The sequence below is a fragment of the Electrona antarctica genome, assembly GCF_951216825.1.
Source record: "Electrona antarctica genome assembly, chromosome: 8".
Lineage (NCBI taxonomy): Eukaryota > Metazoa > Chordata > Actinopteri > Myctophiformes > Myctophidae > Electrona > Electrona antarctica.
In genome coordinates this window covers 38,884,562-38,902,505 of record NC_136789.1, presented here as the reverse complement: position 1 = coordinate 38,902,505, position 17,944 = coordinate 38,884,562, and the positions used below count along the sequence as shown (strand labels likewise).

Here is a 17,944-nt window from a genome sequence, read left to right as displayed (position 1 = left end):
GTCTAAATGTCAAATGTTACGATGAATTGAACATGGTGGACCCACTGGACCCTCTTGTAAACAAGCGTAGTGCTTTATTGGTCGTCCACTCACAGTTGACAGTTTTTGTATTGAGTTGTGCTTGAAATGTACTGTAATTCTGCAAACTGTTAAATACTTTAATCAATCAATGATAATCAATCAATCAATCAAGCCGGCGCATGCTACATACATACAATAGGTGGCGGTAGATGAATGCAATGGTTGCAACCTGCCATAGAAGTAAAATAAGAAGAAGCCACTTCCTGTCTGCCGCACAGGCGCGCACAGCAACCACAACAAGACGACTACAAAACACCACCACAATGTTTACTAACATTAGAGCTAACACATTAGAGCAGAAGCCTATTAAATTCCAGTTGGAACAAGATGGAGAGTTTTTCATGGTGGGATCAGAGGTATGTAGCAAATAATGAACTCGTTTCTGATGTTTGTCTCCCAAGTGTAAAGCTTCAATGTAGCATTTTATTTTACTCGTAGTTGATGCTACACTGCTAAATGAAAGCGCCTCAATCATTCCATGTTACACAATGATATATTAACAGTAACATGATTGAAATTACTTGTCTCTATTTCACGTACTGGTCTGTGCCTCTGGAAAAAAATGAAGATTGATAATTCGATCTAAGTTAATTCAGTTAGTTCTTGTACGACTCTAAAATGTTCTGATGAATTGGAAATGGTGGACCCTGTTGTAAACGAGTGTAATGCGTTATGGTGTCGTCGTCCACAGTAACAGTTTTTGTATTGAGCTGTGCTTTAGTTTGAAATGTACCCATTCGGCATTCTGTAAAAACAATCAAACCAACCATTGATTTATAATTCACCATTGATTGAAATAGCACAGGAAAGTTACATACACAATACAAGGTACTGCTAAGAGGATTTATAACCCAAGAAAGCACATTTATGACTTGTTTCCATTGGAGTCCTTCATATTCAATTCATCTGACCAAACAGTGAATAGTAGGGATGCAATAATAACCAGTAAGACGCCTGGGTGACGGCAGACTGCTGGGGGAGTGCTGGCAACATATGGAACTAATTATGTACTGGCCATATATGGAGTGTGTCTTGAGTGTACAGGGTTTGATGAGGTCAGACCAACATATGGAATGTCAGAATAGGAAGGACGGGTGGGTTAGGATCAACATATGGAATTGTCAGAACAGGTCAGCTCCGTATATGGAATCTAAGGGTTTGAGGTCTTATGTAGAGTTGCTGGCTGGCTCCATATATGCAGATCTAGGTGAAGATCCAGTCTTCTCCATGTATGGTTATCCAGGGTTAGATGAGGTCAGTGTCGTGATCTTCATATATGGCCATGGCGTGACATTGTCGTGTCACGAGGTGTGACCATATATGGAGGTGTGATGTCATGAGGTATGACCATAAATGGAGACGTGATGTCACGAGGTGTGACCATATATGGAGGTGTGTGTGACCATACATGGAGGCGTGGGTGAATGACGGACGGGAGATGCAGGTTTTCATAGTAAATGCGACCTACTGTCGCAATAATAATAATCATCGGGAAACACATTATGTATAAAACAAATCTATTTAGCGAAAATAGTCGATCTACATGCTCACAACGCATCACACTGCAACAAATGGTCTTTTTATTTAATGCATGTATTTACTAATTTTTACCTCAAAACTTGGTAGGAGAGGTGAGAGAGTAGGGGAGAAAGTGAGAGAGAGAAGGGGGAGTAACATAGGCGCAGAAGGTCTGAGGGGACACTTATTAGCCCTTCGCTAAGGCCCTACCCAACCCGTCCTTGTCCAATAGGCACGTTGGCAGCGAGGAGACAGAGCAAGCTGTCCTCCTCACCCATTGAGATGCATGTTAAACTAGAAAAAGTGCCCTTCTGGGCACAGGTCTCCACCAGGAGGATAGGACTGTGTGAGATGTTTGGCAAAATGTTTAGGAGTAATATAAACATGTTTTTTTTGTTTGTTCTTTTTTTGCAACAATTTTCTTCATTTTGTTGAGGAAATGCAGAGCCAGATCACTCATAGCATGAGGATAGAATTCTGGATGAGCAGGACATGTGCAGCATTTCGTACAAAACGGGCCACTCCTGAAAACTTTGGAAGGCAATGTTAGCCAATCAGTGTAGAATCTGAGAAATCCAACAGACTCGTCTTGATCACATGACTACAGAGATCATGTGTACCGATTTGCGTGACATTTGGATGAAATCTGTGCGACTAACATAAGCAATGTCTTTTGCAGAAATCGGCCTCATGGTGGCGCTATAACCGGAAGATGTGGAGGGATGCAGGGACAATGTTTTTCCATGGCCTCTAGGGAGTGCGCATACATAAGTTGTATACAGATCGATGCAGTTAAAGCTAAAAACAGGAATTGGCCTGTTATAGCGCCACCTTGAGGCTGATTTGGGGAAAAAATTAGTGGCATGTCGTCCTCGGCCTAGTGGAAATGTGCGTGTATAATTTCACGGAAATTGCACACTGTTTGTGATTTGTGGCATTTTGTTCGAAACGGACCAATCATGTGAGCTTTGGAAGGCAATCTTAGCCAATCAGGATGGAAGATGGGAAATGGTGCAGATCCGTGTTGATCACATGATACACTAGATAGTGTATACCGAATTGTGTGATGTATGGATAAAATGTGTACGAGTAATCTACAGAAATGTGTTTTGTCTAAATCGGCCTCATGGTGGCGCTATAACAGGCCGTTGAGGAATATTTGGGGCAGAGGTTCGTCGTTGGCATCCAGGGAGTGTGTGTGCAAAGTTTGGCATGGATCGGGCCAACGGTGGCAGAGATTAGCTGGTAACAGACGGACAGAAGGAAGGAAGGACGGAAGCACACACACACACACACACACACACAGACGGAGTGCAAAACATACTCTCTCCCCATGCCTTCGGCCTGGTGGAGACAATGACAGGATTTCTCCATATAGTATTCTCAGTAGTAAGAACATCTAAATGTCTTCTAAATCTAGTCAACCAGGCCTGCAGTAGGCTATGCACTGGACAAATGTGCATGACATTAATTAAATAAACTAGAAATACGAGGAAATGACAGAGGGAGAAACAGTATCAACTTTAACGACCGCCCTACAGGGGTTTTCATGTGAATACGGTCATTAGTATTATTGTCATCACCTGGGCGGGTCAGTCGACGTTAACCTGCCTATGTGTTCAACAACACAGCCATGCAAAATAGCACTGACAGCATGAGGTGACGAAAGCTTGTCCTGCATAGCAACAATTGTTAAACTACTGTATATGGATTTGCATTGGACAATCACTTTCTGGGGTGCGGTTTCCGTTTTAGCGAAGGGCTCTCTGTCACTCAACTGGACCAACTGTATTGACCGATTCCGTAACGGGTCTCATGGTCGCAGCCTACGTATTTCCTGTAGGCGGAGACGACACAGTATAAACAGTATTACAGTAAACACTCAATATCACTGCTCCAAGTTTCACAACAATCAATTCATGGCCAACTCTGATTTCAAGCCTGATTCATTCTGTAGCATCAGGTGTGCCTGGTCAGTGTTTCCCCTTGTGTGTGTGTGTGTGTGTGTGTGTGTGTGTGTGTGTGTGTGTGTGTGTGTGTGTGTGTGTGTGTGTGTGTGTGTGTGTGTGTGTGTGTGTGTGTGTGTGTGTGTGTGTGTGTGTGTGTGTGTGTGTGTGTGTGTGTACACAGTGTGTGTGTGTGTGTTTTAGACAAATGTATTAGACAAAAAGTATAGCAGTCACAAACAGGGGTTATCGCCATGCTGACCTATCTTGCTCTCCCTTGCTCCCTCACTTACCCCTTATCCCTAAATATACCTTTTTTTCTTTTTCTTTTTACCATTTTGAAAAACATTTTCAAATGTTCAACATGTTGTGAGCTTGTAGATCAGGTATTTGAAGTAAGGGGTGGAGCAAGGCATTGCACTAAATGTACAAAGTGGTAAAAGGGATGGATGGTGTCAGGGCATTCCACATTTTGGTGGCAGTAATAGTAGAAGAACTTTCTCAAGATGGAGGAGGGACCGCAAGCCAGCATTTGTTTTCAATCCTGGACCCGTGCCATAATGTTATGTTAGGCTACTTGTACTGTTATATTATTTTCTTTTAACCAATGACATCATATATAGTAGCACATTTTGTTCATTTGTTTGGCAAAGTAACTTAAACGTAAAATAATATGAATTCAAATGACCATACTTTTCCATAATGTATTTTGAACGGAGAGGTTTTCTTGCTAAAACCTTTAAGCCTGATGTCTCAGAACACCCTTTAATATAATATCCTTAACACCTGTAATTATCTATAATAAGTAGTTATTATCTGTTTGGTTCATCTAAGCAAGAGACATGTTTTGTAACAAGACAGATAGAAGAAATTGATTTATCTTTTAGAAATCCAGTGTTCACTAATAATCTCATGTTGTTCTTCTACTCCTAGACTTCCTGCAAGTGGTTGTGTATGATGACGAGGTTTCTCCTGAGCAGGAGAGGAGCCCCAGTCTGTCTCAGGAGGAACCAGAGCCTCCACCCGTTAAAGAAAATCAGGAGGAGATACTTCTAAGACCAGAGGAACCTGATGGATCAGTGTTACAAGCAGGGAAAGGTGTAGGTGATGGTGAAGAAGTCGTCTCTTCATACTGTTCTGACGTCGTTGAACTGGATTCTGACTCTGCCACTGAAGTCACTGATGACAGTGATGAGTGGGAGGAGACCAGCGCAGGTCAGTTCAGCTTTAAATACACTGACATCACACAAGACACACAGTGCAAAACACATTCTGTATCGTCCCACCGGTGCAGTTGTTCTATTCGCACCGTAGCCAATATTTTATGTGGGTGGGACTTTGTCTTAAAATGGCATGCGATGGGCGCTCGGGTGGCGCAATGGTAAGTCCCTGCCCACCACCAGGTTGTGGGGTCGATTCCACTGTGGTGCTTTGTCGGGCGTGTATGCAAAACACAATTGGCCCTTGTTGTCGGGCGAGGGAAGCCTGGAGGGTGATAAACTGATTATAATAGTCATTGCATGTACTCCTGTGGGCTGGGGCGGCACCTGTCAGTGGGGAGCGTTAGCTGGGAGGAGTAGGACGAAAGCCATATGTCCTCCCGATCAGGGCTCCTCATTGGAAGGTGAGTCAGTGGGATACAACAGTTGTGACAACACAGACATGGGTGTGGGGAGGAGTAGTAACGGCCGTTCACTGCGTTGTTTTGGACACCTCATTTCAGTGTTTCGATGAGAGGAGAACTTTTGTTTCCTACGCGTCTCCTCCTGACATTATTTTTTAATGCACAAGTACATTGGTTTCGTCAGGGGCTAAAGTTTGCGCCCACATAATCGCCCTGTAGAGAGTAAAATTGACGTGGACACAAACCTAAGTCGCCATGGCGCAAAGTTCAAAAATAGGGCTCTCACTGTTTACAAAAAACATGTTAAGAAAATCAACTGATTTCACAAAAAAAACCTAACGTAAGGATGTCATATTTTCCTAACTTTTCTCCTTCCCAGGCCATACATCTTATTTATCTCCATCTGTGAGCCCTGCGACATCTAACAGTCCTGCTGCCAAGTCACAACACCCACAAAGAGATGAACCTTCCACTTCTCTTCTGGCTAACATGAATCCAGCAGTGGTGGTTCTTCACAAACGCATGGTTCATCCACCAGCACCCCTGCAGCAATGCAGCAATGATGAGGAGGAGAATTTTAATCATTCTGACAAGTTGCGGGAACCAACAGACGACAGGGACAACGACTCTGACAAGTCTCAGTCAAACAAGAAGAGAAAGAAGCAGAAGAAAGGCAGAAAACTCAACATAGATGTGACTTCAACGACACAGACGCCACAAGCCAACACCAACGGTAACTAACCGATTTCACACTAAGCGATGTGTGTTTTCAATGCATCCGGGTCATATAGGGAGGGTGTATAGCGTGTCTGATAAAAATATCACTCTAAATACATATTAATTATTAAATCAAGCTGCTTGATTTAATAATTAATAGCAGCTTAAACACTTTCTGGGGTGCACACAAAAGCCTGATTTAGACGTTAAAAGACTTCAGAAGGATTTCTGAAATACCCCTTTAAACAAACCAGGCTGGTTGCATTTAAAGGCAGCGTACGTGATGTTTTTTTTTTAAATGTTAAAGCTCTATATTCTGATAGTAATCATTGCTATAAAGTGTTAGTTTAGTGACTAAAAGACCTGGATCTTTCCAGCTCTTTTATAAACATGAATTACATTTGCATGTAGGTGACAAAATGTCAGCCAATCACGAGAGAGTACCCATTTATTAGCTTAATTTCTATGGTGTTCCAGCAACAATTTTGTCTCCTCATTAACACTTTCCCTCCCATTCACGAGTTACATGAGTTAATTGATTGTAGAACAGCTTCCCTCCCGTTCACGACTTACACAAGTTAGGTTTTCATTGTTTAATTTGCGTTTTTAATAGAGTGGGACGGATGACGTCACCGGAAACTTTCAGTCGCACTGGCATGCAAAGGCTTATGGGAAATTGAGGCTCAATGCATTCCAATGGTGATGGGCTCTGTCCTTCGCTCGTTGTTATTGAGCGGCGATGATGATGATGAACGATGATGTCGGCACGGTGGTTCTTCAAAAGTTAGTGAAAACTAGGCAGTCAAACTTAATTTGTCATCACTTCTGTATCCTGACTGAGTTCTCTATCCTGATGAGATAAAATTGGTATCCTGACCTGAAAATCTATTTAAAGGAGCATTCAGTGATTTGGAAAACCCCCCGGTCTTCCCCGGTAACAAGATGTGCACATGCACGCACTACAGAGGGAAGACACGCAACAGGCCAACAGCACGCACACCAAGGCCCTTCCCCGCTCGATCATGATTGGCGGAAGGCCCCTCTCTATCCTGATTGGATGAAGGCTGGGTCACCTAGCCAAAAACGAAACTTATGTTGTTGTTTTTTACCCCAGGGGTTAACTGGGGACAGAGAGGAACTCCTTATATGGTCAGCACAGTCTATAGTAGGGAGGACTATCACAACAAAACAAAAAAATAAGTGATATTTGAATTAAGTGAAAGAGCTGTAGAGATGGGAAGACTCCATTTACTCTCTATAGCAATTATTCAACACTTAAAATTGAAAATCATGTACCCTACCTTTTAATAATATAATAAAGGTTAAGCCGGATGGGAACTGCAAGGGTCCCAGTTCGATCCCGGGCTCCCCCAGAGTTAGTGTCGACGTGTCCTTGAGCAAGACTCTGAACCCCTAATTGTTCCCAAAGTGCAGGTTGGTGCCTTGCATGGTTTCCTCCGCCATCAGTGTATGAATGTCACGTGTGTGTGAATGTGTGACTACAGGGTTCCTACGCAAGTATGGAAAGTATTTCATACTTTTCCAGGTCTAGAAAAGTATGCAAAATGTAAAATAATCTATTATAGACTATTACTGTTGTTCTGTTTTCCCGGACAGGGGACACTGTAGAATTATGTGCAGAATGTAATTTACATACAAATGTGAGGGACTTGACTACATTTTTAAATAGTTTATTTTTAACCAAAAATCTCACACATGCCAGTGTGCCAGTGATCGCCGCACTGGTGCCTAAAGTTGCCTACCCCTGCTCTATACTATACTGCCTCTCCCTGGCCAGCTAGAGGGGAAAGGATCTGGTTGGAAATTGGAATAATGTGTTCCTTCCACACGCTATGTCCTACCGGGAAACCCCCCCCCCCCTGTCAGGTGATGAGAAGTGGCATGCTCACTCCTCTTGTATTGAAAGAAGCATGAGCTCAGTTCGGGGCTCTCCCCAGGTTGGCAGAGGGAGAGTAGCGCCCAGGAGTACAGTTTAGGCAAAAATGGGTTACAAAAATTACAAAAAGAATGTACAACAAACCAACCTCTATTTTCACACCTCGTTGTGGCTGAATCTCTCGCAGGTGTTTTTGGAGGGGGCGAGTCCGGTGAGAAGTGTGAGCCATTGTCGTACAAGGAGAGGCATCAGCTGAGCATGGACATCAACAAGCTGTGCGCCGACAAGCTGGGCTGGATCATTAAAATAATACAGTCACGAGAGCCGTCGCTGAACTCCAACCTCGAAGGGATCGAGATCGACTTTGAGACGCTGAAGCCCTCCACGCTGAGAGAGCTGGAGCAATACGTGTCCACGAGCCTGAGGATGAGGAGGAAGAAGCCTGCAGGTAGAAAGAGGCCTAGACACGGGCCCTTTTAACGAACAATAATGCATTTTCTAAATCCAGTGTTGGAAATGTTGAGGTATTTGTACTTGAGTATTTCCAATTTCCAATACTTTTACTTCTACTTCACTACATTTCAGAACCAAATATTCTACTTTTACTCCACTACATTTATTTGAAAACTTTAGTTACTTTGTAGATTTCGATTATTATATAAAAAAACTAGAAAAAGTGCCCTTCTGGGCACAGGTCTCCACCAGGAGGATAGGAGTGTGAGTGTGATGTTTGGCCTGGCTTGGCCTGTTGTAGCGCCACCATGAGGCTGATTTGAAAACTGTCAAGTGGCATTTCTTCCAAAGCCTAGTGGGAATATGCATGCACAGTTTCACCACAATCGGACGCTGCGTTGAGTAGTTGTGGCGATTTGTACAAAACGGGTACAAAGCGGGCTACTCCTGAAAAGTTTAGAAGCCAATCGTAGCCAATGAGGGTGGATTATGAGAAATCAAACAAACCCGTCTTGATCACATGACTATGGAGAGCATGTGTACCGATTTGCGTGAAATTTGGATAAAATCTGAGTAATATTAGAAAATGTGTTTTACATATGTCGGCCCCCTGGTGGCGCTATAAAGAGCAGATGTGAAAAATTCCAGGCAATGGTTTTTCCTTGGCCTCTAGGGAGTTGGCATACAAAGTTATCCACAGATCCGTGCAGTTAGAGGTAAAAACACTTTCCTGCCAATTATAGCACCACCATGAGGCTGAGTTTAAAATGTTCATGTGGCATTTCTTCCTCGGCCTAGTGGGAATGTGCGTGCACAATTTCACGGAAATCACACGATGTGTTATGATTTGCAGCATTTTGTTTGAAACTGAGCACTCCTGCTTGCTTTGGAAGCCAATCTTAGCCAATCAGGATGGAGTCTGAGAAATCTGAAAGACCCGTTTTGTTGAATGGCTCTAGAGAGACTGTGTACCAATTTGCGTGCTGTTTGGACAAAATCTGTAGGTGTACTGTCCAAAAACTTGTTTTGCACAAAGCGGCCTCCTGGTGGCGCTATAACAGGCCGTTCTGGAAATTTTGGGGCAGAGGTTCATCGTTGGCATCCAGGGAGTGTGTGTGCAAAATTTGGCATCGACCGGGTTAACGGTGCCGGAGATTAGCTGATCACAGACGGACGGACGGACGGACACACGGACGGACGGACGGACGGACGGACGGACGGAGTGCAAAACATACTCTCTCCCCATGCCTTCGGCCTGGTGGAGACAAAAACATGAAGTAAACACTCAAGCCTTACATAAATATCGGCCATTTGAAAATAGCCGATCTGCTTTTTTCAAAAGATTTGAAAACCTTTGGTACTACACATTTTAAGGCCGACTCGGCTCCTGATAAATCATAAGAATACACAAAAAAATTTGGGCCGAACAAATAATTAGGAAAAAAAGAAAAGTGTTGTACCCTGCTCTTTTTGAGTGGTGCAACCATAGGGTGAAGCACTCCTATGCCCAGCTATGTGTCTCTGCCTGGCTGGCTGTGTCCCTGGCTGTGTCCCTGGGTCTGAGCACGGAAGTAGCGGTTTCTCACCACCAAGTGTCGCTGTTATTCTCAGATCTACAAGCTCACAACGTGTTACAGTACAGTACAGTACAGTACAGTACAGTACAGTACAGTACAGTACAGTACAGTACAGTACAGTACAGTACAGTAATACTATGAAGTATAGCACAGTATAGTACAGTACAGTAATATGAAGAATAGTACAGTACTGTACTACAAATTACAGTACTATGAAGTATAGTACAGTACAGCACTACAAACAGTACTACAAAGTACAGTACAGTACTATGAAGTACAGTATAGTACAGTACAGTACTACAAAGTACAGTACAGTACAGTACAGTATAGTACAGTACTACAAAGTACAGTATAGTACAGTACTACAAAGTACAGTATAGTACAGTACTACGAAGTACAGTACAGTACCAACAGCACCACTCACTTCAGACGGGTCTGATTTGATCTTTCTAATTATTTGTTCGGCCCCCAAAAATATGTTAGCGGAGGAATTAGACTCCCAATCCACACCTCCTGGGATGTGGGATCGAATCCCTTGTTTTTGGCCGATAAAGTATAGTTTTAGACCACAATGGATGGGCGCCGTCTAAAGCGAACTTTAGCCACGAGAGACACCACCGAGCGTGCAAGTAGCCGTGTCGAACAGCCCTGTTCGAGTTGAAATCTGAAACAGATTAGTAAATTCTCGTCCCCCAGAATCCCGCAAATATGGAAAGTCGCGAGGGGGGCGTCACCAGTTACTGGTACTACTGACCACACCGGCACCATTTCCATTTAACACATGACGGAAGAGGCTCAGCAGTTCCGTGTGCGTCACACGGAGTCCTGCCTCAAAGCAGACCAGAGGTAGAAAACTGTCGTTCTTGATGTCATCGCTAGGGACACAGGCATCAGTAAGCAGGAACTGGGGATGGCAATGAAGGACCAGGAAGTCTGGCGTGTTATTGTGAAATCCACGATCTCGACCGCGGTCGAAAAATGATGATGATGATGATGATGCGTCACAGAAGGGGCTGTAACCGAGATCTCCGTACGTATAGGGGACGGTCAGGGGAGTCTATAAGGGTTCGCGTTCAGGGAGGCCTTATGGCCTAAGGATCTGTATGTCTTCTTAAGAGCTGGGGAGGGAACAGAGTTGGTAAACGTTCGAGTCTAAAGTCTATCTCGAGATACCTCCTTTTATTATAGTCTTAATGATATACTAATTCTACTCTACTGCTCTGCTCGCCATACTATATAGAGTGACGTGATGTCATGGCCTGACATCACGCTGTCAACCGTTTCCGTGGCAACAGGGGCCGTTCGGTACGCCAATCAGAGGCTGACGGGGGCGAGTCTTTACACAACCGCGTCGGTATCTTGAATCACGCACTGGAATCACCGACCGGGCAGGGACCAGGGGCCTCCACCTGAGTCCCCTGCCTGTGGAAGGGCCCCGCCTGGCCGCCCTGGAAGTCTCTTTGACACTGAACGGTCCACTTTTTATCTCCTGACACCTCGATGTTTCGGCTGCAGCTTTCCCGTGTGCGACCCATGGGCCCGGAATTAGAGTCTGGAAAAACTATGGTATTTTGAAATTCCAAATGTGTAGGACCCCTGAATCTATGTAAAGAGCTTTGGATAAAAGCGCTATATAAATGCACCATTTAACCTTCAAATGGCCTACTCTGCTCTGATTTTGACCTGGAACATGTCATAAGAATGTTTTGTCCATTCTTTTCATGTCATTATTGTTAATCTGTTGTGTTTACAAGTACCTCTCTCTTTCTCTCTCCCTCTCCTCTCCCTCAGGAGTGAGGTTCCAGCCTTCCCAGAGTCAGGCCTTCACTTGTTCAGAGTGTCCGATCTCCTTCACAGCTCCGGTCTACCTCTATAGACACATCAAGTATAAGCACAGGTACCTATACGTCCAAATGAAGGACGACGGACAGATCACTTCGGAATCCATTCAGAAACCCACCTATTCTATAACCAGCCAGAAACAAGGAGACACAGAAACACTGGAATCTCACAGTCATACACCAAAAGTAAAATCCCACATCAGTGATCAGGGTGGCAGGCATTTCAGTGGGGCAGGTGTCCTGAAAGCACACCAGAGCTCCCACACGGGAGATGACATGAGTTTCACTGTCCAAAGTGCTCTGAACGCACATCTCCGCACTGGAATTTTTCCAGTGCGGAGATGTGCGTTCTTCTGTTGTGAACAATGTGGCATGGGTTTCAAGTCGTTTGGTGATCTGAAGTCACACCAGCTATCCCTCATGGGAGACAATCATTTCCCGTGCAAACACTGTGACATGTGTTTCAGCCACCCGTCTGCTCGGAAGAGACATCTCCGCATCCACACTGGAGAAAAACCTTTCTGTTGTAGACAATGTGGCAAGAGTTTCAAGTTGTTTGGTCATCTGAAGTCACACCAGCTATCCCTCATGGGAGACAATCATTTCCTGTGTAAACGCTGTGATATGTGTTTCAGCCACATGCTTTCTCTGAAGATACATAGGTGTGGAAACATCCACACTAAAGAAAAACATTTTTGCTGTAAACAATGTGGCAAGAGTTTCTGGACGTCAGGGTCCCTGCAAAAACACATGTGGACACACTGGAATAAACCTTCTCGCTGTAAAAATGTGGCAAGAGCTTCAGTCAGTCAGGGTCCCGGAACAGACACATGTGGACACGCTGGAGAAAAACCTCACTGTAACAATGTCACAAGTGTTTCATTGAGTCAGGTGCTCTGAATAAACACACGTTTGCCACATGTAGGCTATGATAGACATAATGTTATAATAATTCCACAATAGCAAAGTGGCTTTTAATATGAACGATAAAAGTGCAAGTTTGTAGCCTAACGGTAGGTGTAATACCAAAAAGCAACTTCAAGTTCAGTGTGAACTTTGTAAATATTGTAGGCTATTGCCTAATGTGCAAGTTATCAGCGCATAATTAGCCCAACAGGCTTAAAAACAGTAGTTGCAGCAGCACACACCTTTTCAAATTAAAATAAAATGTGAATTAAACTTAAGTAAATGGCAAGTGTGCTTTTTCTAAGTTTTATGATGACAGCTTTTCTAGTCTGAAGAAGACCCCTGTGCCCGAAACGTCAACAGATAATTTTGGTGCAATAAAAGCATCTGTCGTATTGGAGTCCTCAGTGTACGAGCATTTCCTTTTTATTCCTTTCATGTTGATGCCATTAACTGTGGTTATTGCTGCTATATTTCACTGTTCCTGTGGTACTCCTGGCAGATCAGATTCCTGGCTGTCCTCATCCAGTTCCAGGTCTCTTTGAGCCAATCCGCTTTGAGCCAATCCATGTGTCCGTCTGTGTGTCTGTCCGTCCGTCCGTTACCAGCTAATCACCGTTGGGCCTGGCCGATGCCAAACTCTGCACACGCACTCCTTGGATGCCAACAACACACCTCTGCCCCAAATGATTCAGAACTGCCTTTTATAGCGCCACCATGAGGCCGATTTTTGCTAAACACATTGCATTACTCGTACAGATTTTACCCATACATCACGCAAATCGGTATACACTCTCTATAGTCATGTGATCCGTGTTGATCACATGACTATAGAGAGTGTATACTCTCTATGTATTACTCAATCCATCAAAAGTTTGCAGTATTGGTCCGTTTTGAACAAAATGCTTCAAGTCATGAACACGGCGTGCAATTTCCGTGAAACATTCCCACTAGGCCAAGGAAGAAATGCCACTTAAAATAATTCAAATCAGCTTCATGATGGGGCTATAACAGGCCAATTCATGTTCTTACCTATAACACCCATTTGTGTACAACTTTGTTATCTCTAGAGGCCAAAGAAAAACCTTTGCCCTACATTTTTCGCATCTGCTGGTAATAGCGCCACCATGAGGCTGACTTTGGCAAAGCACATTTCTTTACATTACTCTTACAGATTTTATCCATACATCACGCAAATCAGTATACACTACAATTTACAATTTACAATTTAGGCATTTAGCAGACGCTCTTAATCCAGAGCGACTTACATTAAGCAATAACAAAAGCATGGCATACATCACATATATAAAAAGTAGTTATCATGAATCATGCGTAGACTAAGAACGTAACAGTGGAGTATCTATGTAAACTATACATACTATACTATATAATATATTATACATGTGTACTATAAAGTGCTATGACTACATAAAGTGCAATTCTAGAGCTGTCTACGTAACAAGCTATAAGTCTGTTTAAAATACTATCTAAGTCTACATAATGTGCTATCTAAGGGGCTAGGCTAGGGCAAGTGCTACGGGCCATGGTGGAGTCTGAAGAGGTGGGTTTTCAGACTACGGCGGAAGATTGGGAGTGAGGCTGCAGTTCTGACTGTGATGGGAAGTGCATTCCATAGTTTTGGAGCCAGAAGGGAGAAGAGTTTGGGACGTGTGGAGCGTTGTCCCGGCATTTTTAGTGAAGGTACCTCCAGCTTCCCTGCGTTGGCTGATCTGAGTGCGCGGGAGGGTTTGTAGGGTACGATCATACTTGTGAGATATGGGGGGGCCATGCCTTTGGTTGCTTTGAATGCCAGCATCAGAGTTTTGTATTCTGTGCGGGCAGCGACCGGGAGCCAATGGAGGGAGCGGAGAAGGGGGGTGACGTGTGAGAATTTTGGCTGGTTGAAGACCAAGCGGGCTGCGGCATTTTGGATCAGTTGGAGGGGCTTAAGTGCACATGCCGGTAGGCCAGTAAGGAGGGAGTTACAATAGTCAAGTTTTGACAAGACTGTTGTCTGGATTAGGAGCTGGGCTGACTCCTGGGTGAGGAACGGTCTAATTCGTCGTATGTTGTAGAGTGTAAACCTACAGGATCTAGTGACAGCTGTGATGTGTGTTTTGAACGAGAGCTGACTGTCCAGGACAACACCTCTATAGTCATGTGTTCAACACAGATCTGTTTGATATTTTGTCCAAATATCACACACGCTATTATCCTGGTGGAGACCTGTCCTGTGCCCCGAGGGGCACTTTTTCTAGTTTGTGATATATATTCTTCAATACAGTCCTAATGTACAAGGCCCATGCTTCCATGCTGTAGCCTATCCAGGTCAGAGCTGTTCGGATCTAGAGAGAGCAGGTATAACCTAAGGGGATTTGGTCATTTTAAAGGGACTAAGGCAAGAACCAAAAATAAAGGTAGTTGTGTAATCTATGGAACGGCTTGGACAATGAACTAAAAAAGTAGTTTAATTAATTATATATTAATTATATATTAGTAATGATTAAGTAAGTTTTTGCCCATGGCTTCTCAGATTGATTTCAGTCTAATCCATGTAAACCTATCATTTATGCTTTATAATATAATCGTTACAACTTTCAAGCAAGTTACTATTATATTATTATTCAATTTATTACTATAATATCTCTGCTGTCGGGGAGAAACCACCTTACTCCAAAATGTACATTTTCAGGAAATGAACCTTAAAACAGCAATACTGCCTCATCACAATTGGTATTGTGACTTTATATATTGTCAATTACTTACATGAGAGGGACAGAGGTGGACCCTATGGTTGCCACCATAGGGTGCAGCCACTCCAATGCTGAGCTTTGTCCGTCCCGCTCTCCCTATGGCCCTCATTTATCAATAGTGTAAATGTGACGGCTGGCACGCCCTCGTTTTTGCGACATGAACAACTGCAAAACAACCAAACAACGTATGGAAACCATAGTTACATGATGGAAAGCGAATAAAAAAGTTTCCCCCTCTCGCCTCGCTGCCCGCCTCACTCCCAACCCCCCCCCCCCCCCCCCACACACACACACACACGCACGCACGCATGCAACTTGCAAGCAACTGTCACTGAGTGAGTGTGTGTTGTTAGTTGTATATTAAATTATTAAAGTCTTTATTCATTCAACAAGATATATTTGTGAACAAAAACCTGAACCTGTGAACCATGAATTAAATAACAAATATCTCACATGTCATTGGAATGAGTTTGGACTCGCACAGCCTGTGACAACCGCACACACATGCTGCTGTTTTGCAAATGGCTGCATCTCCTCCTGTCCTGTCTGTCTCTGTCACTCAGGAAGACATGGGCCTGCTGTAGATTACAGTACCTGCTGGGAGACTTGACTCTACAGCTGCAGTAGTCTCTCTCCAATGCCTCTCCATGGTAAGAGGAGGGACTACAGGCGGACCTGTGGATTCATGACCGGGAAACATGCAGCTGGGCTTTAACATTGAGCGCTCTGTTGCACTTCCGCATTGGACCACCAAAATGTGGTGGTCCAATGCGGAAGTAGACGTTTTGAGACGGTCCTTCCGGGTGCTTCAAAACGCCACTGAGCAACTTCCACTGACATGAATAGCGGGGAGTGGGCGGAGCTTCGCGCCAGATCAGTCTCTATCCTTTTAATACTCTATGCTCCCGACCTGACGTGATATTTTGCTGGGTGCACGCCAAAGTTCAAGTTCACGCTGGAATGATAAATGCCGGAAATTGCGGTGATTCCGGCAATACATTCTGTTGATAAATGAGGGCATACCGGTATGTATGTCTGTGTATGTATGTTTATGGTACCAACAGAGGGCGCTGTTATACCACTCACTTCAGACAGGTCTGATGTTTTTCCTTAATGTTTTGCCCATGGGTTCTCAGATTGATCTCGGTCTAATCCATATGATGTGACATTGTATAGGCTTAATTCAATTAACTTAATTAAAGCCTTAATTAATAGGCCTATATGACCAAAATAAACTCGTACTAGCTGTTTAATTATGTGACCTAATCCAGAAAGCGCATACCAGAGCAGATCTCGAAAGTGATGGCAACAATTGTCACAAAATAATTAATGTACGAATTTCAATCCGGCTTCAGAACATCCCACTCCACTGACACATGGCTCCTCTATTTGGGAGACCACATCAAACACGAGGTGGATGCTGGCAAATACTGCGGCATGGTCATGCTGGACCTCCAAAAGGCTTTTGACACTGAACCACTCCATACTGGTTAACAAGCTAAAAGCAATTGGTTTTGATAGCACATCAGTGAGCTGGATGCAATCCTACCTGGAGGGGAGAGAACAGATGGTGGAGGTGAACGGAATACTTCCCCCCCCCCCCCCCCCCCCCCCCCCCCTCCCAGTGAGCTGTGGCGTTCCACAAGGAAGCATACTAGGACCTAATATATGTAAACGACATGACATCAGCTTGTGACTGCAACTTGTTCCTGTTCGCAGATGACTCAGCACTGCTGGTCTCGGACAGGAAAAAAGCGCAGGTTGAAAAGGCCCTCAGCTCCGACCTCTGTATAATCTGCACCTGGCTCGCTGATAACAAACTATCTTTACACCTGGGAAAAACGGAATCCATTCTCTTTGGATCAAATCGTAATCTCAGCATGGCAGATGGCTTCTTGTTAGAGTGGGTGACAATATTATCATACGAAAAGATGAAATTACCTACCTTGGTTCCATCCTGGAGGCAAATCTTTCCGTGATAATATGGCCACCAACGTAATCAAAAAAGTCAACCAAAGAACAAGATTCCTATAAAGGATCACCTCACTGGTCGACAAAAACACCTTGAAGAGCCTAACAGAAGCTCTCGTACAAGGTTTCTTCGACTATGCATGCACCTCTTGGTACTACAGCACCTCAAAGGCCCTTAAAACAAGGCTCCAGACCTCCCAAAACAAACTGGTCAGGCTACTACTTGGCCTCACTCCCCGAACCCACCTCACCCCTGCCCACTTTGACAGGCTGGCATGGCTTAGGGTTGACGACGGAGTACAGAATCTTGCAATGGGTCTGGTCCTCAAGATTCGATACACCACCAAGATACCCATGTACCTGTCTAAATACTTCCTTAATGTCAGCGAAGTCCACACCCACAACACCAGAGGGAGCTTAACAAACAATGTGCAACCCAGATTTGGCACAAACAAGGGACTAAATTCATTTCGCTCTTATGCCACCAAAATGTGGAATGCCCTACCAACAGTCATTATTAAGACATGCAAATTCCTTGACTCCTTCAAAACCACTCAAGGGCACCTATGGACGGCTGCAATTCGAAACTGAATCCCCCACCCACTTCTTTTCCCCCTCATGTTTTCTTTTCCCTTTTTACCTCTATGATGATTTCCTGTT

At 44.1% G+C, this 17,944-nt stretch overlaps 1 protein-coding gene across 1 annotated transcript; it reads left to right on the top strand.

Annotated features, from left to right (window-relative positions):
* The first annotated feature begins 310 nt into the window (after positions 1 to 310).
* On the top strand, positions 311 to 12,960 carry LOC306927613 (uncharacterized protein). Its single transcript, XM_079507414.1, has 5 exons — positions 311 to 437; positions 4,479 to 4,760; positions 5,549 to 5,902; positions 7,971 to 8,231; positions 11,605 to 12,960. The coding sequence occupies exons 3-5, from the start codon at positions 5,659 to 5,661 to the stop codon at positions 12,552 to 12,554; spliced, it is 1,455 nt and encodes a 484-aa protein (XP_079363540.1). The 5' UTR covers positions 311 to 437; positions 4,479 to 4,760; positions 5,549 to 5,658; the 3' UTR covers positions 12,555 to 12,960.
* Positions 12,961 to 17,944: the final 4,984 nt, after the last annotated feature.

What these genes read in the sequence shown, in the direction of transcription:
- LOC306927613 (XM_079507414.1), top strand. Translation starts at nt 5,659, where the DNA reads ATGAATCCAGCAGTGGTGGTTCTTCACAAACGCATGGTTCATCCACCA. An exon ending in GCCACAAGCCAACACCAACG is followed by an intron (nt 5,903 to 7,970) that starts GTAACTAACCGA and finishes AATCTCTCGCAG; the next exon opens with GTGTTTTTGGAGGGGGCGAG. An exon ending in GAGGAGGAAGAAGCCTGCAG is followed by an intron (nt 8,232 to 11,604) that starts GTAGAAAGAGGC and finishes CCTCTCCCTCAG; the next exon opens with GAGTGAGGTTCCAGCCTTCC.